At 43.0% G+C, this 20,386-nt stretch overlaps 1 protein-coding gene and 1 long non-coding RNA gene across 2 annotated transcripts in view; one reads left to right on the forward strand and one right to left on the reverse strand.

Annotated features, from left to right (window-relative positions):
- The window catches only part of APCDD1 (APC down-regulated 1), a 31,665-nt gene extending 26,684 nt beyond the window's left edge, over positions 1–4,981 (reverse strand). Inside the window, exon 1 of the mRNA XM_016119895.2 lies at positions 4,747–4,981. Coding sequence (XP_015975381.1) covers positions 4,747–4,804 — 58 coding nt within the window. The 5' untranslated portion in view covers positions 4,805–4,981. The remainder of the gene's footprint in view (positions 1–4,746) is intronic.
- LOC107497721 overlaps positions 4,660–20,386 on the forward strand; it is a 72,847-nt gene continuing 57,120 nt past the window's right edge. The window contains exon 1 of the long non-coding RNA XR_001593877.2: positions 4,660–4,771. This is a non-coding gene — a long non-coding RNA (uncharacterized LOC107497721). The remainder of the gene's footprint in view (positions 4,772–20,386) is intronic.

A 20,386-nucleotide genomic window follows, 5' to 3' on the forward strand; every position in this document is an offset into this window, starting at 1 on the left:
CTTGAAGCTGATAAAATGGGACTGATTAAATTAAGTGCAGGTAATTACTTAGCTATGAAATCGCCCTGCCCAATTAAATATGCAGTCATTACTGTAAATGTATGCTTTGGAGTGGATCCTGCTAGATAAACTCCAGCACAGCTTTTCATGTTCTATAATAAAAACATGTATGTATCGCAGACATATTTGGTATTACTACCATACGGGGTACCTGTGCTTACCAGGCTGTTGTTTCAATTTTTTGATTTTTTTTTGATTTCCTGTTTTTGGATAAAAGCAGAGAGCTGCTTTTGCCAATCTTTAAATTTTCATGTCTAAAAGTATTTTCTCTTTATGAGAAGTATAATGGAGTCAAGGTTTCAAATGCATGGCTCCATTTGACTTTGGTTGAGAACATGACTTTAGTTGAGGTAATTTTCTGTATTTTTTTTTTCTGATGCTACAGTCCCCAGACTAGACAATATAGTTGAACTACAGATGGCTAAATTTGCTTGTTGTGTCCCTAGCTGACTGCTTCTGCCACACCCATGCTCTTCAGCACAGTAGTGTACATGTGTGGTGTGCACATGCATAATTGTGAGCACAGTGTGTTTGTATGTGTGTGTGTGTGTGGTATGCTGGAACTCCAGGAGGGAAAATGCTACAATCAACTGCAGGGTGCCAGCCTCCTACCTCTGGGGCTCTGCAATAAGCTTTTATTCTTCATCCTTAGATATTCTTCAGGAATCTTCAGGATTGTTCCTCCTCACAACCCCTGTCCCTAGCAAGCAGTAGCACTTGGCATATACCAGGCTCTCATAAACACACTAGCTGAATGAATGAAAACCCTTATAGAACAGAATACTGTTATTATTTGGAGGTGACACCATACCCTTTTTCTAACCTAGATACATATCATGTGACTCTCCAGAATAATTTCATTCCCCAACTGGAGAGAACTAAACAAACTCTACACATAAAACCTTGGCACAGTGAGAAGTCACACTTGGACGATGACGGCAGGTTTTTACTGAAGTTTTTCTCTGTATTCATTTCACTCTATATGTAGAGTCTATTGAAGACGTGTCCTGCTATGTAAGCTTTCAGCAGATGTATACGATCACCAACCTATCTTTTTTATTTCTTGTCTGAATCGTTTTATGCTTTACTCTGATTATATGAAGTCGTTATCAGTCTGTCCCTAAACAGTATGTAATTACACAGTCATATCATCCACTTATGCTTAGTTCTTTCTCATTTAGGGAGAAAAAGAATGAACATTGCGATTATAGATCTGCTTAGCCATATGTTTAAAGCAAGTCAATTTATCAAAATAGCATGTAACATCTAAGAACCTGGCCCCATTATGCACAGATGAGTCATACTCCCTTTTAACATTTCATTTTACACTAAAGGAAAAAAGGTGCAGGAAAGACAATGTTTTCTTGGTTACAATACTATCTTCAGTTAAATAGTATTTCAAAGGTTCTTTTCTCACCCTATTTAAAAGTTTCCTCACGTTTTGCCAGTTAAGATATCATTTGGTAATCTACAGTTTTTAAACGTTTTGGGAATAGCTCAAAAGTGTCTTCTTTCAGAAAGGTCGATGAATTCTACAAAAGTGAATAGCATTGGGGAATAAGAACATCTCTCCCAAAATCAGCTCCAAAACTTAAAATCAAGTGTTTCCATTATCAAAGAGAATTAACACTTTGCTGTACATTAAAGCATCACTTATTCTAGAATACTCCATGCTAATCTGTGCTTCTGAAGCTGAATGATTTTTGTGGTTTTTCATCTAAGCGAAAAAAACAGTGTAATGGACATCTTCCAGGTGTATGCCTTCGCGACATTCAATAGGTTTTATTTGGATTAAGATATGCAATAGTTTTCAGAAGTTGAGAGGAAAGTAACACTGATACTTTTATGCCATCAAATTTTGAACTTGAATCTTGCACATTTACAGTTTTAAAAAATAACAAAAATGAACAATGAGCTCAAGTCTTGCCAGAGCTTAATTTACTCACCAATATAACTTGCAATGAATTGAAATAAAAGTAATCAAATAACTGAACAAAGATTGGATGCCAAACATAATAGCATCCTCACAGAGAATCCTTATGAAGACCTTGTACACTTTTTAATCATATTAATGTGACTTATTAGTATAACAACCTGTGATGTCTAAAAGTAAATTTATTAATGTCTGTCACAAGTACATTTATAATCACAGAAAATATGTTTTTACCCTCTACTTGCCACTATAAATAGACAAATGGTGTCCTCAGGTTAGTAAAATATCTATCAGAAAAGAAATCATTGAGTCATTCTAAGGAACTTTCAGGTAATTTCCTTCAGATTTACAATGTTTATTAAAATATATGATCAAGCACTACCTCTTACTACAGTGCTTGTAAAACCCCTAACTATAGTATAGCACAGCCATTCTCTTGGGTTAGGTTGATTAATACCCATTTTATTTTAAAACTACTTCAATCAAGTAAAAATCGGGTAGATAAAGGGGAAAGAGAGAATATCCCATTCTTTCCTGGTGTTTTACATTAACCTAACAAATTATGACAAGCCTTTCTTAAATCCCAAGGACTTATACGTTGAGTAACTATTCACCGTTTATGTTCTTCACTACAGTCCAACACTCCCTGCAGGATCTAAGTAGATATTTGGGGAACTTCAGTGTTAATAACTTTGCTATTGTAGGTTCACTAGGAAATTGGATAACTTTCTGCAAGGTTATCCATGTCACCCAATTCAACTTTGGAAACCTGTTTTTTTAAATTTCTATCCTCTTTGCCACACACATGTACATAGTATATGCACACACAAGCACAGGGTCTGGCCCCACTGTCCTCCCACTTACAGCCCGGACTGTCCCTTCCGTACGGCCTCCCTCCGACCGTTCTCCTCCCAGGACAGTTGGGTCATCCCTGATCCCAAGGAGTTCAGGCCAAACAGACTCTAACTTGAAGATTTAGGGCTCTACCAGGACCTCACTAAGGATATACTTGGGCTCCTGTTACCTGCCAGCTATTAAAATCCCCACTTGAACCAGGGGGATAGGAGGGAGAAGAATCTCAGTATGAACTAGCCCAGGGTGCATCTCTGAGGATCACTTTTGTGATCCAAAAGTCAATGGTTTTATGCAAAAAATAAAAAATAATAATAATAAACAGGTTTTGTCAAATTTCAAGTAACTTTTCATTTTGATGTCATTTTAATCATATTATCTTTTTTCTTCACAGACATCACAACGGATTTTTTTTTTAAGGGACAATTTTCTCTGTTTCATCTCTCTAGCCCTCTTTTTTCTGGTGTTTTTTCTGGTGTGTGTGGCAGCTGCTGTTTGATCTGTTCATTGGCTCTGATTTGTTTCATGTTTCAGCCAAAGATTAAAACTGCTCTGTAATTCTAAGCAGATGGGCCTAGGAGCACAACCCTATAATTATACCTTCTCTCTTTGGCCCTAGAATTGCAAGCCTTCCATCCTGACTTTTAAAGTCGGGGATCACTGGAGTTCAGAACACACCTTGGCCATCAAGCAGGTCTGGCCCAGCCCAGCATGTCTGCAAGGCCAATGGAACTGTGCTGCTCAGGTTTGGTGCCCCAAGCAGGACTAGGAAGAAAACAACCATGTACAGCTGGCTGGTTAACTTTCCTAGATCTTCTGGGGAGGCCACAGCCAGATCTTCAGTGCTGGCTACAATGCATTCTGCAGCTCCATCCAGCTGAAGATTCTATTTAGAAACTTAGAGAGTACTTGAGGGTTCTGATCTGATGTGCAGAAATTTGGGGTCCTTGTGGTGGGTATTGAGGAAGGAGAACCAAGCTCCTGGTGGAGACGCTCTGGTGAAATGTCAGGTGTCCACCGTCAGCGAATGTTTGCTCCGTACATCTGAATCAGCACGATGTGTTCTGCCACTGCCTGTCCTAACGGTCAACACCAATCTACCACACAATCTGCCTTAGTGACCCCTAGGCAATTCTGTCCTATTTTTTCTCTGTGCAATTCCTGGAACTCTTTTTAAGCACTGATGTTCTCTCGGTAAGTTTACTAGAGCTCCTGAGAAAAATATGGCCCATGAAGCACAGGGACAAAATGATCAAGTAAGAGCATTGGGGGAAATCAGGCGTCAAGTTAGGGAGAACTTGGGAGACTGGTTTTAATTATTACATCTTGGATATTAGAAGTCCCCTGCTCCTTAAAACTGTATCCATTCTATCTCAGAGAGAACCCCACCATTACCACCCTTTCAACAAACACTACTTTTAGGAAGGGCACACAGAAACACCCGCGAGCTGTTTTTCTGCTTAAACGATCTTAGTTTCTCTTTACAGTCCCATAAACCCTTGGACCACATAAAGAGACTCTCCTGCACTGACACTTTGGAAACAGGATCGCAAAGCCTGAGATTCCATGACAGTCTACGGTTTGAAAACCCAAAAGTGACTGGACAGATACAAGTTTTCCCTAGGACTTGAGGCAATCTATTCAAGAGATAAAATGTGTCTCCGTGTGAGAGCTTTGTACCTTTCCAGAAAAAGAACTCCAGCCACCAAAGGACTACGGGCGCCGCCAGAGGAGAGGGGCTCGGCGCCTAGGAAACGCCGACTCCCCGTCCAAGGGTGAGCGGGAAGAAGCGTGGGCTCCACTCGCCTGGCGCGGGGACGGGGAGCTGCAGCGATGGAGCCTGGCTTCGCGGGGACGTTTCTGCAGCTCTCGGAGCTCCCCCCTCCCTTCTCCGAACTCACCGTGAAGCAGGAGGGCCGGGAACAGGTATGTGAGCAGGAGACGGCACAGACCGGACATCTCCAATTCTCCGGGACCCCCCGCGCGCCCAGAACCGCAGAAGCAGCTCGCCGTCCTGGGGCCCTGCTCCCCGGGAACCGCCGCGGCGCCGCGCGCGCTCTGCGCTGTCGCCTCCAGCCCCGGACGACGCGACGAGGCGACGGCACCGAGCGGGACGAGCGCTCCCGCGCGGGGACCCAGGAGTGACTCCACTCCTCGGCCCCAGCCCGCGTGCGGCCGGGGCAGGCCCGCGTTCAGGCGGCCGCGGCGCGGGGCCCCATGCCCGGGGGGCGCGGCGCAGGGGCTGCGGGGCGCGCGCTCCCTCGGCGCGGGTGGGCCCTGCGCGCCCGGCCCGGCCCTCTCCGCGCTCGCGTCCTCTCCGCTCGCCGCACCGCAGCGTCGCGCCCTGGCCGCCGCCGCCGCCGCCGCCGCCACGCGCACCGCTCCGAGCTGCAGTGGCCGTCACCACCGCCGCAGCTGCAGCGTCTCTTCATATTTCCCGAGCGCGGCCGGCGGGGCGGCCGGGCCGCGGGCCGGGGGAGGGGCCGGGGGAGGGGTCGGGGAGGCGGCGGGGGAGGAGAGGCCGCGCCACCGCCCCCCGGGCTGCCGCGGGGGGTGGGAGGGATGGGGGCGCGGAGACTTGAAAGGGCGCTTGGGGCACCGCCTCTCCCTCCTCCCGCCTCGCTCTCCAACCGCCTCCCTCCTCCTCCTTTCCTCCTCTCTCTTCTCTCCCTTTCTCCTCTCTTACCTTTTCTTCCCCCTCGCCTCCCACTCCTCTTCCTTTCACCCCTCCCGCTCTCCAGCACCCGCTTTCCTTACCCTCCTAATTCCCAACCTCCTCTCTTCCTGCAAATGTCCTCACTCTCCCCATCCCACCTCACCCCCCGGCTCTGCACACCCCTTTTCTCCTCAGCGGCCCGCTCCGTGGGAGCTTCCTCCCGCGAAAGGCTTACATCCCTTGGCACCATCAGCAAGGAAAGAAAGTGTGCGCTTCACCTCCCTGCCTCCACCCGGGGCTGCTCGGGACCTTTTCTCTTCCCTCGACAGGGGTGGATGCACCGCGTGTGAAAGGTGTTGCTAAGGGACCGGCGGGGAGCAATGCGCGGTTGGGCGTCTCAAGTGGGTCTGAGAAAAGTTGGCTTGCAAAGATCGGGGTGTGTGTGTGTGTGTGTGTGTGTGTGTGTGTGCGCGCGCGCGCGCGAGAGAGAGAGAGAGAGAGAGAGAGAGCGCGAGAGAGAGCGAGAGAGCGGGAATGGGGGAAAAGAGGGAAAGAGAAGGGGAAGAGGGGAGGGGAGGAGGTGGGAGAAATTGCTCAGATGGGGATGCTGCAGTGCCCGCCCCCTCAGCAGTGCAGTGTGGTGCCTTAACTGAAAATCCTCACCACAGGTTAGTGCCTGGGCTCCCCTGGTGAGCACTGGAGCCCTGTCACAGGCCCCAACCTGTGGAGGGAATGGTGTAGGCAGCTGGAGCCCTTTCCCCTTTCCCTCCCCCTTCTGGGAGGCAAAGGACTTGTTGAAACACGGGATAAATCTCAGAGAAACACTCCATGTCAGTCCCGGAGAAAGTGCACCCAGGCCCCTTCTGTGATTCCTCCTCTCTTCCAGGCCAAGTCTTGATTTTTATTTGTGTTCTGTGGTTTATGGGGGCTATGTTCAATTTTACATTGGCTTTTAAGACTCAAAGGCAGGAACAGCTTCCATTCTCATAATTCCCCAGGGCTCTGGTACTAGCTGCTCTCTGTAAATGGCGGCTCTTCTGCTGGGCTGATGTGCCCTGGACTCCGATTTATCTGGCGATCACTCTGCTAAGGTCCTCCAGGGGCCATTCTCTTGCTCCCAGGAGGAGATTTTTCCAGTCCCTTAGGCTAAATGTCACCTCCTTTTCACACTGAGCTAAGGAGCAGCCAGGTGGAATCAAGAGAACATTTCTTGACTCAACTCTGCTGGTGTTTTTCATAAATTAAAAAAAAAAAAAATGCCTGGCTTCCCAAGAGAGTGTTCTGCGCCTTTGAACAATGTAATAATTAAACTCCTTATGCTTTAGACTTTCTAAACTAGTGGGACCTCAGCACTGGTGTAAAATTTTGTAAAATAGATGAGAATCCATTTGACAGTTTACACTTCTCATTTTTTTCCCCCCCGAGAAAACCATAGGTTTTTGATGTGATGGAGCTGATACCCTTTGATGTGCTTTAATTTTTATCACCATCATTATCATCTTTCCATCTTTAATATGAGGAATTATAATATGTACCACCTGCCTTGCTCACAAGGATATTGTGAGGATTAAAGTGCCAGTGTTTGCAAATCTCGACAATGAAAGGTGTGTGTGTGTGTGTGTGTGTGAGAGAGAGAGAGAGAGAGAGAGAGAGAGAGAGAGAGAGAGAGAGAGAAAAGATGGTCATAATAATGCCTATGAGCAGGAGCATTTTATTTTGAACTGGGCTTGCTCTGCAAGCATCTCTCTGGGCCAACATTATTCCTGTTCACTTGATTGTCCCTCTTGCTTGTCCCTATTACTGGGTTTGGGTAGCAGATTATGACTTATGGGATTTAAATGTTGCCCAAGGGTCATTGGGTTTAAAAGAGCAACTTGATTTCCTCACGAGTGTTGACCGTTGAAAATGATGTCAACATATTTGGCGATGGTAAGCAGAACAGTAAGTAGCTTTGTCACCAAGCACACATAGTAAGGTCTAGTTTTTCTAGGCCTTTTAGTCGTTCAATGCCTTTTGATCTATCAGGGAATATTTGAAACAAGCAAACAACATAAGAGTCTTAGAGATGGGTGTTTATAAGCAACTGAGTTGATAGTAATTGAAAAATGTTAATGTCATTCATCACATGTTAGCAGAACAACTAGGTGATACATTTATTTAAATAATTATTTGATTTTTTTTTTAAAGAAGAAAACCAGCAGGCCAGCAGTAATTTGTGTCATTTTGACAGTCACGTTGATTCAATTTTTGTTTTTCCAACTCATTTTTACTACTGTGGTGTAAACATAGCCAGAATGATGTCATCAGTTTGAATTTGTTTTGCCAGTTTATTTTCCACAAGTAGTGTCATAGATTTATATGGTCGACCTTCAACATAACATCCTGCCAGAGTAGCAGCAACTCCCAGAAATGCCCTCGTTGCCTTCTGCCTGTCTACAAGATCTAGGCTATAGCAATAGGGTTCACTTCCTGCATTACTTTTTACTTTTGCTGTTTAATGTACTCTCTTTTGGAGGTGAATAATGAACAAAATACATTTGTCTTAGAGTGATTATATGTGGATATATGCTAATAGTAATAGAATTGTGAGAAAGGCATTTTCAGGAAGATGATTATGAGCTCAGAATCTAGCTCCATGAACTGGCACAAAGAACTTCCCCAGACCACTCACTTATTTGTAATGAGCAAGCCTTGAGTAGGAGCGTGTGTAGCCAGGCCCTGGTTATACCAGGAGAGTCCTTGGCTAGGGTAGCTGGACAAAATTCCCTTAGCAGCATCAGTAAGGATATTAGAATATTCAGAGCTCCTCATAAATAACTTTCATCACATTGATGGGGAAGAAGAAACTCAAAGGGGCTAAGTTCTCAGCCACACGGCACATCACAGGAACACTTGGAACTCCCATGATTGTTCAGTCACCAGCTCACGAGGCCTCTCATGCGTTTACTAAGTGGTCTTTTCCCACGAGCCCTGCTGATCCTAGCTAAGAGCCTCTATAATTGGCTTTGTCTTGAGTCAGAACCAGCCCTTTGCTCTTCCACAGTAACTCTGAATCGAACAAATTTTCTGGGCTATACTGTGCTGGGCACAGAGCTTGAGTGATCACTTCGACTTGATTTTCTTAGGAGGGTGTCTTGATTTTTAGTGAACAAAGAATTATAGAGAGTTCAATTACATGTTATCCTAGGAGACATAAGGACCAATGTCCTTTAAAACCGGTGCTGCAATTTGGTTTCCTAATGTAGTTCTTGTGAAAACTGATCTGAAAGTGTGCTATCATGCAAGTCATTTGGAATTTCAGAGATTCCAGGTCTTTCAGTTCTTGAACCGATGACAGTTTTAAGAAGGATCAGAGGAATTAAAACATTAACTCCTAAATGTGCTCAACTATGTATATGGTTTACTACCTCTCCGTCCCCAGAGGATGGGAAATTTCACCAGGAATAAACAGACTTTTCTAGTTCCTAAATGTCAGTGCTAAGCCTGTGATACCGGGATAACTCCTCTAGACCATAAGCACCTGGGGGACAGGAATTTTATTTAGTCATCTCTATACCCCTTTCAGCACCTAAGCCATTGTTCTCAGTATTTTGCCCATGGTAGGACTTCGATAAATAGTAAAGACTTTAAATTGGAAAAAAAAAAAATCTTATAGAGCTTTCTCAGGGAAGAGCTAATAAAATTATCCCGAGGAGTCCTTAGAAAGGAGTGTACTTCTGAGTTCTATTTTTAAAACATGTTAGAACAAACTATTTTGAAAATAAAATGTAGTTTAGATGTATCTGAGTGGCATAGCCTTCTGAGCTTAAGAAATTAAAGATTACATTCCATTTTATATTCATGGCAGCTATCTGAGAAAGCCAATAAAACGTTTGTGAGCTTAGCATTCATTTGTTAGTTCGTTTATTCCTTCATTCATTCATCCAACATGTAGTGACCAATTCCTGAGTATCAGATAGATATGTGCAACCATCCAAAAATAAGGATAGCTATGTATGAGTGATTCAGTTTAACCAACCATTCACCCTTTGTCACAAGTTGGGCGGGGTGGGTTGGGGGTGGGGGTGGGGACTGATGAAAAGACTGAGGACCCTAACCACAGGAGGAAAATAAGGGCAGGAGGCAATAAAGATCTCAGTAATATTTTTGTCTATACTTTCATGTGACTCTCATTCTTTCTCGTAGTGCTGGTTGCCTTGTATGCCTAACTACTTTATCTGCTTAACTAGATTATTTGATTCTTTGAGGGCAGGAAGAAAATTGGATATTATGTTTGCATCTCCCCCCTAGCCCCTTCATAAGTCCTTCCATAATGGGCATTTGTTGGGCTGGTATATGAGGCAGGATAAGATCAGACCATCAAGAAAGAGTCTTTATGAGGCCAACACCCCCCAAGCCACCGCGGCACCCAACTACAGACACAGGAAGACACAAAAACACTGGTATTCAATCCAAGCACGCCCTGGGTTGTTATGGCCTACATAGCAACACTCAAACATGTTGACAAGTGAGAGGCAGTATGCCACACTTGTTAAGGAGCCAAATGCACTAGGCTCAAATCTCTCAGCTGGAGGGCTTTGGGCAAGTTACCTAACACAGCTGTAAAATGGGGGGGGTGGGGGGCACAGAATAGTAGCATATACCCACACATAGTTAAGCACTAAGTAAGTGTACCCTAATAAATAACTCGCTGACAATAATAACTTAAGACTAGACCATACCTTCTCAACAATGGTGAAATTGCCCCCAAGGAGACAAAAATTGATCCTTGTTGGGGGGTAAGGTATGAAAAAAAATTAGCTATTACAATGGCTTATGGTCCTCCAAAGAGATAGTACTTAAACTGGTATAATGTATATCTACATTGCCTACAATTTAATGAAGACTCCTTGGGGGCAATAATAATAATAAAAAAGATTGAAAAACCCTGTATTAGAGCCATAAAGTATAACATTATTTCCATTAATATGAATTATATGTTGAACATTTGTAATAACTTTATTTCTTTAATTTGCTGGATATATTTCAATTATATGAAACCAAGTATGTCTTACTTCAGTGACCATCTAAAGTGGCATTCTACCATCTGATTACATCATCATAACATCACATTCAATATTGTTTATCTTAGATTTAGATACTTCAGTTATTACTAGTCTCTCTTTATAAATGGGAAAACTAAGGCCAAAGAGATTGGATGGTTTGTCTAAAAATGACAAAAATTTATAAGGCACATTCAGCAGGTTTCTTTATTCCCAGTAAGGTGTAATTTTCACCTCTAAAGTTGTAAAAGAAAATTGCTTTTTACCTCTCAGAAGTAGAAAGTTGGTTTTGATGTATTTGGAGACATTCAAGCTAAAAGCGGAATGCTATATAGGTCATTCAGACATTTGTTGCAGTTGGTATCCGAATGCTTTGTGCGACATTTTACTGTCCTGTGTGTAAAGTATCCAAATAGTTTAGTTTTTAGAACAGATTATTACACTTCATAAAATATATGAATGGACCATATAGTCTCTAAAATGCTTCCTGCTGCTGTGAGTGTCTAAACTTTTCAGTATAGGACTTGGCCAGCCTTTTCAGAATGTACACATCTGTTATTGTGTTTTGAGTCATGTATATTCAAAGTAGTGAGATGTGTAGATATGGCCATGTGAAATCACATTTCAGCTACCTGAAGGTTAGATCTCTAAAGCAGAGCTGAGATTAAACAAAACAATCCTCTTAGCCACCAAATTTCACATCTCTTAGCCACCAAATTTCACATCGCAAAGTCCATAGCAATACTTCATCTTCATATTTTTGTTAACATTTTGTAATTCTCAAAAGACTTCCAAATACCTAGTCTCTTTGATCTTCATGCGATTTTATGAAGGCCAGAAGACTGCCAGGGAAAACCAATAAAATGTTTGTGAGCTTAGCGTTCATTTGTTAGTTCATTCATTCATTCATCTATCCAACATGTATTGACCAACTCCTGAGTATCAGATATGTATGTGCAGTCATTTGAAAGTAAGGATAGATATGTATGAGAATGATTTGCCTCTGATTTAGAGGTGCAAACTTGAGGTTCGTAGAGGTTTCTAATGTCTCCACTAAGATCCCCATGGACACAGCACGCATCACGGTTCTGCATCTCCAGGCACTGGTAGTGTGCACTTCATTCCCATGGAAGCAGATCAGGACCTAACTTAGAATTTGTTTTATTTTCTTATACAGAAACTTGGTTTCTTTGCTGCCTCTATCCTTAGACAGCAGAGAGGAGGATGGGAGCCTTTTATAAATAGACACAAGCACTCAAAAAGCACCGGAGTTCAGTTGAAAATAAATTACCTATATAAATCTAGGAAAACTTTACATGTGTATAGTTTATTTCCTCACATTTTGTCTCTAGATTTTTTTTCTGCTTTAGCCTAGTGCCTAAATTAGTAGCTATTCCTAGACTCTCAAGCAATTAGATAAAACCAAATATTTCCCTATAACGGGATCCATTGAGCCAAATGAAAAGCAGCTAATATGCTGGCAAAATTATGCTGGAAAATAGACAAGGAGATAAGAAACTGGGTCAAGTACACCAACCAACTCATAGAACAAGAGGTTAATATGACAGTAAGCTCATCCGGAACTAAAGGACTAGCTAGTTTAGGAAGGATTCTCTGGGCCTATGAGCCTAACACTGACCGATTGGCTGACCCAGTGTCAGTGGGAGTGGCCATACAAAATAGCACTGCTATGGGGATGGCTCGTAGTGGCTGTCACACACGGTGTCTACAGATGCTCCAGAGATGGAGCAGGTGGTCAAGCTGTACAGTCGTGTTGTTGGCATTTGGGCCAGATGTCACTTCTTTCATCTTGGAATTTGAGAAGGGTCGAGCAACTCCAAAGCGGTCAGAAGTGAAACAACTGACCATAAAGTAGATGACAGAAATGCTAAGCAGATACTCCTGAACTCGGGAGGTGGAGGTTATCTGTGATGGCTGGCAAAGAGACTTGGGTCACAGCCAGAGGGCTCAGCGCTACAAGGAGACTGGGGTCCCTTGAAGTCGGACTCCTCAAAGTCACAGGAGCTGGGGACCAGGTCCGGAGCTGGGGCCAGACACCAGGTTTCCGAACTCATATTCATCTTCTGCTTTCCCAGATTTATATTTTCCTTCTCGTAATGATTAAAAACTTGGAAAGCAGGACCTTATGAGGCATTATGTTTGTTAACTGTATTCTGGATTTCCTCTTAAGTATATATCTGCATCACTAATTCCTTCATTGCATTGATTTTGGCTTTGCTGTTTCTGGAGCTATGTTAGGTTCTTCTGTCCCAGTACCAAGTATTTTCTACTTCACAACAAGCTTCTGGTTTATAATCATTACATAAGTTTTAACATTGCGAACACAGTGATTGAAGCTTATCTGTGGTACCCACAATTTTTTTTGTAGCGGGAGAGCTCTGTCATAGTAGCTGTTTTCCTTGTGCCCCTCTGTGCAGGATGGCCACTGTGAGCCACAGGGAGAAGTACTCCTGAAGAATTCATTCATGTTGCAGAGCAGGCCTGGGGAGAGACCAAGGACAGATATTAGATGCCACATCCTGATATACATTCTGCCATACTGTCCCAGATCATCTGACCCATTTTTCTAGTGTTTTAGTGCATAATGAAATATGGAAACATCTCCCCTGCCATTGCATAGCTGGACATGGTGAGGATGCAAGACTTAGCAGTTCCCCCAAGGACATGGCAGGTACAGAGAGGGAAGGTGGTTGGTTCCATTCTTCATGGAAGTCAGACTAAGGCATTCCCAGCCTGTGCTAAATTTAACATGGCGCTACTTTCACCAATTCTATGGAAGTCACTGCAGCTGACAGACTTCTTAGAAGTCAGGTCTCTTCTTTGTTCAACAAAGACAGACACTTTCAGAAGTGAGACTGCTTGTTAGAAGAAGGCCATTTGAAGAGGGCTGACCCCACATATTATATTGAGTTCAGTAACTCAGGTTTAAAATCTAGACCCTTCATAAAATATTGCATAGGAGATCCGTTCCTCTTATCTCCCCTCCCGTATACTCATCCACCACTCTGCCATAGATAAATGTCCTTCCCATGAAGCCCAAGTGTTTGTGTAGAGCTGAACTTGGGTGTGAAAGGTGGATGCTAGAGTGGAAGAGCCCTAAAGCACTGTATAGACAGAAGTAGTTATTACAGTTATCGCCAGGGGACAAGTCCACAGGTACGTTAGTCCAGCTCCAACACTTTAAATTGCCACCCTGGATAATAAGTAATGTTGTTGTAGATGTTTCATTGCTGGCTAGGTTAACTCAAAGAGATAAGCTGGTATAAGCATGTCTATGACTAGAGACTTCTGCACAAGCAATCACTGAAGTCGGATTGTAGCAAAAATAATTTGAAAGCAATGTACGCTGTCTCCAATAAGCCAAAGAAAAGGAACAATATAAGAATAAAAAAGAATAAGGAAAAATAACATTACAGAGCAATCTTAGAATAAAGCTGACATATAAAGAGAGCCTACAGCAAAGAAAGGAAAACATTTAAAACCTTTCAACTTCATTTAACAAATATTTATTGAGAACCATGTCTTATTTCTCCTCTTACACATCCCTCAGATTTTGGTTTAGATGTCGCTTCTTCCTGGAAGCTTTCCTGGGTCTCAGGCATTGTGTCCCTCCATTGCCCCCCTGGAAACCCTGATCACATTGAGTGATGGCAATTCACTTGACTGGATGAGTGTGGGAAGGCAGAGCCTCAAGCCAACATCCAGGACAGGGCATGGTACAATTTCACATTAAATAAATGTTTGCTGAATAATTAAAAGAATAAATACTATGTTCCGGACAACTAACTAGGTACTGGAAATAAAAATATGACTCAAACTGAATTCCTGCCCAGAGTAGCTCGCAGTCAGTGTGAGGAGTGTGCTGAGAATCATGACTTCTGAACACATTCAGTCGATAACCTAGGATGAGGTGACACGAGACCACAGGGGAAGCTGGGAGGGACGAGAAAGTGCGTAGGAGTTTTTCAACTCTGCTCCTAAGAGTTCATGGGCTCAGTTTCCCCATTCGTGTTCAGAAACCACTGAAGGTCTAACTCCCGATCTTAAGAAATAGGTTTTCCAAAGGATGCTACTTTTGGCATGAGAGAATGTCATTTTTATTCAACCTTTTTAAGTAGACAATCGAGGATATATGTGGCAAGGGCACATATATTTTCCATATGAGATATGGACAATATATGACCAAATGTGACAGTGGCTGGGTGCCTGTTTAATACCTATCCTAGCCTTTTGATTTAGTACCAGTATTTTTTTATTTGGGGGTGGGGGCGGGGATTTGACCTATTAAAGTACTGTATTTCCCAGCGTCCTTGGTAGAAAAGAATAGCAGTAAGATTTAAGTACACATCAGGCTAAGGTCTGGGAAATTCCTTTGTTCCTTGTCCTCTGAATACTGAGCTCTAGTTGCACCTGAACCAATTAATCCAGTTCTTGTAACTGGTGAGCAATGAGCTATTACCATCCTCATCTTACCCACAACTCAGTACCACAGGTGTGTATCGCCCAAGGTTTCAAGGTTAAAAAGAGGCTAAACCAGGATTCGGATCCAGACATTTCAGTTTCCAGATCCTGGGCTCCTGACTATAGTATTGTACTGGGCCTACTGGGCACGGAGCTGGGCTTTGGAGGGTGAGGGGCATTTGAAGGTGCTTCCCTGGGAGAAGGAACAAACACACACCTGTCTGCAGGGCAGGAGGACCAGCAGCACATGCGGGAAACTTGGTCCATAGAAACAAGTGGCTGCTGCAGAATAAGACAGAGAGGAACCAAAGATTACCCTAGGAGAACATCTGTGCACACTGCCCATCAGCCTATCCTAGTGGCTGGTGATTCTCTGTGCCTGTGAACGTTTATTGAAAAGGAGATGATGTCAAAGATGAGACACACACGGTCCTCAGAGGCATAACCTTTGCTCTTTTTGCTCCTGCCTCCCTGTTTTATTACTCAAACAGCGACACGTATGTGCACCACACGCATACATACACCTATATGTTTGCAAATAAACGTAGCTTTGAGAGTATTTTTGAAAATGAAAATCTCTGCGGATACAAGTATAGTCAAATGTGCATGGGAATTATTCCTGACAGATACACTCCTGATTTGAAAACCATTGGTATATAATAAGATATAATAAGACTCAAAAAAAACATAATGATACAAATGAGAGCATATTTTCACTTTTGCAACAGCAAAAGAGGGAGTACAGAATTAAAATTCTAACTCTACCTCTTATTGTCTGTGAGCCCTCAGGTGACCCAAGCCTCATGCTTTTCATCTGTGAAGTCACAATAGTGAAATAGTTACAGTTTGGGGTTGCTGTGTGGAATAGGGATGTGAACTATGTAAACGCTCAGCACTGTGTCTTCCTCAGTAGCCTCCAGGATGTTAAGGCACCAGAAACCTGGAGGGGTGAGCCCGAGAGGGGCCGCAGCAAGGTTTGCCTTGCATATCCTCCCACATTGTGGGCCTTCATTTATGGCTATCACTTGGAACAGAGCCAACAGGCTAAGGGAAAGCCTTAGTGTCTGCTGTAAGTCATTTATCCATTCAATAAGCAGCTTCTGGGTTTCAGACACAGTCGAAGTAAGTATACCACTATTTTCACAAGAAAAGCACAGAAGAGCACCAGGATTAGAGGGAGGACTCTCAAAAAGATGTATTTCCAGTCTTCTTCTCCCTGGCTCTGCCCTGGATCTGCCACGCCCAGCAGTCATCTGATGGGGCTTCCTTCCTTTGCTCCACCTTCCCCAAAGATACCAGAGTGCCCCATGTTCTCAGCCCTTCTTACTTAACAAAAAAAGAATTGATCTCATGAACTCATTCATGAGATCAATTAAAATAAGTCCAAATTGTTAGCATTTAAACTGCAGATGAAACCTTGAGCTAGAATAAAACCTGAGAGATGGAATTTCAGAGGTCAGTTGGAATACAAAAGGCACTGGTAAAAAGGTGCTAGCTGGAATAATCCCTACCCCCCCCCCCCACACACACACACCCTTCCCCGCCCCCTCTCCCACCCTTGCTAAGGCTTGCGTGGCCTGGAGCCTTTATGCCTGTTTTAAGAGGCTGTTCACTCCCCAGGTAAGAGTGTGAATGAGGGAGTGGTGGAGACTTGGCTTCTCTGTGTTTATTTTGAACTTCAGGGAAGCCAGATTTCTCTTCCATTTACATTATCACTCTGATTATTTTATTATTTTTAGCTGGTGGTGGAGACCGGTAATGTCACTGGAGTGCTATCTTTTGGTTCTGTTCTAACTTGTAAATGTTATCTACTTCTATTATGTTTTCTACCTTATGTAATATAAATTGAGGATCTATATTATCTTATTCGGGTTGCAAAACACTTCTCCTTCACAAGTGAAAGCAAAGAAGGGTGGGATTTAGCTACTGACAATCACTGTGCATATTTATTTTGATTTTTAGGATTGTTTACTTCAGACACGTGGTCCTCTCCTCCCCTCCCCTTCACTACCCTCCCTTCCTCTTTCCTCTCCTTTCCTCCACTCTCCTCTCCTGTCCTCCCCGCCCTTCCTTTTCTTTCCTCTCCCATGGTAAGTCACTGTATCTTCTATAAGGTATTGCTGGGGAGAAGACTTGATGTTCAGGGCAGTAAGCCAAAGCTCTACCTACTTTTCATTCCATACTTTGCCCCAATAGCCATATCTTTCATCTTGGTAGTGATTTTCCATCATCAGCAAGTTAGGGATTCGAGATTCCTGGTCCCTTTTCTCTGCTGGCCAGTGGCCTCACCAATGTGGATTCCTGCAATAGATGGGAAGTTGATGCAGTTTAAGAGCTGAACCATGATCCCATAATTGAATATGCTGATGGTCTTTCCTGTTGTCTAAGGACACTCTATGAAATGGGAAATTGGTGAAAACACTTGAAAGTAGCACTTTGTGCCATGATGGACTTTGCAGGTTAGACAGATCTCCAGATAGGTCAAAGACCCTGACTTCGGTGATGGTGGCCTGGGACTAGGATATGGCTGAACCAAGACCCAAGAAAATTACTCCAATATTTTAGTATTACCTAATAAAAAGATAAGTAGTCTATTTTCACATTTGGGATTTTGGCATGTAGATATCAGTTATAACAAACTTATTTACAGCTCATTATGGGAATTAGTGTACCTGGTTTAAATAAATCAACAAGATAGACTCTAAGAGATGCCTCATGATTGTTTCTTTTACTATAAAAGTAGTTTGTTGTTATTACAAGTAAGCAGAGGTATTTTCTTACTATAGTTCCAAAGTAATTTTTCACAATTTCTATTCTTTTAGGATACAAAAGTCTTTAAAGTTAAAATAAATAGAAATAAAAAGACAAAATGAACAGTAAAACTAAAAAAATTTTCCTGTACTGTAGTAAGTCTTGTAACTCTTTAAGAGGTAAGAAATGCAAAGAAAAGTTCCTTACTTCTACTCAGAGGTGGGCTTTTTACATTTTTTTAAAATTTCCCCTTTTTATTCTTTCAAAGTAAAACAACTTCTTCTAGTAATGCGAAGATGTGCATCTTCAACTAATTAAATAAATTTTATTTCAAGTGGAGACAAGTTGTTAACAAAAGAAAAATGGAATAGTTCCGCTTAAATTCATTTGCTTTTTGGGAGCAGTTTTACTTATAGTCTATAAAATATACAGAATGTCTAAAAACTAGCCTGAAATTACAAACACAAAGAAAAAAATAGTATTAAATAACATTGTATCTTACTACGCAATGAAGCCATCTTCAGGAGGCTACTATAGAATCAAGCTCAGTGTGTGTGGGTGCTATCTGCTTCATACACTTGCAGAATACACATGGTAATATGAACAAACGAGAAAAACAAAACAAGATAGTTAACACTGTCAATCAGTTCACAATCTCCTTTGAGCATTATGACACATTCATACAAACAGGGAAAATATTAAAACCATATAGTACAAAACCAACTCCTTTTATGAATTGTAGATGGTGTCACTAGATTAGACAACATAGCATTGTAAAACTAACCTAAACCATCTGCTCAAGACCAGTGCATAGAGAGGAGTGATTGGGACTTGTATCTGCATTGAATGAGCATTCATTCAGTGCACTGATTTTCTATTGTCCCTATGCCTGGTAATGGCTATGCCCAGCCACAAGACAGTTGACAAAAGAGATGCTTAATTATGTAGCGACATGTGGTTAGGACTAGCTGGGACAAGACAGGAAGGCAGTTGATCAGAGGCTTAAAAATATTTTTGATAGTGTCTCCTGGTGAGTGTTGGGTAGGATAAGGCCACGAGGCCACCTTATTCATTGCTGGGGTATTTGGCTTCTGACTCAGTGCGCTCCCGCTGGCTCCCAGGAGAGCATACAACAGACCGCTGAATGGTGAAAAACAGGTTTCTCTTCTGTTACATAAGGCTATAGAGTCAACAATGATTTAGGCAATTTTTTTTTTCAGCTACACTGACGGTCACAACCACATCTATAGCGATCTCAATTAGCCGTTTCGACAGCTGTTTTTCAAACCTGCATTTTGCTAGCAGAGGTCCAAATGTTTAGGTTGAAAACTGTTCCTCATTTTAAAATCAGTTCATACTGGATCAAACTGTGAGGTCCGGTCAGGGCCAGCAACATGTTGCTGATATGCATGATAGTAAATGCACGAGTTTAGAGGACTGCAGCTGGTAAGAACATGGACTTTGTAAGGCAATGGGCCTGGTTTCAAATCTTTAGCTATGTAACTTTGGGCAAGTGTTCAATCTCTCAAAAACCTTAATTTCTCATTTGTGAAACTGTAACAACAGCAGTGAGGATCTCATAGAGTTGTCGTGAAGATTAGATGAGATGACACATAAAGCTCTGTGCACAGCTCCTGGTGCCTAGTGAATGTCGGTAAATGAGTGTTTGGTGGTAATACTTGAGCAGCTTTTGAGATAAGCTGACCAGACGCGTTCCTAATGATGCCAGCCCGTGCCAGCACCCAGCTCTGAGAGCTAATCACAATTCTTCACATTTGCCTTGAAATCTCCTATTTGAAATCACTAATTATATGAGGTAAGGTTGTGGACTGTAAAGCAACAGAGACCAACTTTAGCTAGTTTAAACAGAAAACGTAGAGCTGCTCTGGTAAAGACAGTACAGATTGCCTTGTGGACGCTATTGACACTGGACCCTGGGAATGGCCACCAGAACTGTCCCCCATGAAGTGCTGACTAGCTGCCCCTGCTGACCCCACTTATGAGAATGGATTCCTAGGGGACCCGTCTTGTCACCACAAGTCTCAGCTATAACCCAGGGTGGGAAGATGAGTGTTTTTGCTTCCTTGGGACTCCTTGAAGTTACTCTTTGGGGAAGGATGGGCTGTTCTTACTCAGGCTGTCTGTACTCAGCCCTCTAGGAGGTGCCTGATCCTACTACCAGGTCAGAGTGGATTCCAGCACCTAGGAGCTTGTGGCTCAGGAAGGACTGTTTGAGGACTGGATGGTGGCTGGGCTCTGGATACTTCATAGATTTCATTTTGGCTTACCTATCTGCAAATGACCTCAGTATTCCCTATAGCTCAAAAGGCAGAAACTGATGGGCCTTTTTGGAGAAGGTCCTAGGGATCCAAATGAGGGAAAACACATTGGGAATAGAAAGCAATGTGCAGGCATGTGCACATGGAAGAAGATATCACTGGATTTTGAGAATGGTCAGCTGAGAGAACTGACTCAAAACCACCAGCACTGCAGGCGAGCACCTGGGTTGTTGGGAAGGCAGCTCAGAGCATTGTTTTCCTTGTCATGTGTCTCAGACATGGACTCTCTGAGTCCCGACCATGTGTACTGAGGGGGATTGAAGAAGCACCT

This window comes from Rousettus aegyptiacus, unplaced genomic scaffold (assembly GCF_014176215.1).
Source record: "Rousettus aegyptiacus isolate mRouAeg1 unplaced genomic scaffold, mRouAeg1.p scaffold_m13_p_12, whole genome shotgun sequence".
Taxonomy (NCBI): Eukaryota; Metazoa; Chordata; class Mammalia; order Chiroptera; family Pteropodidae; genus Rousettus; species Rousettus aegyptiacus.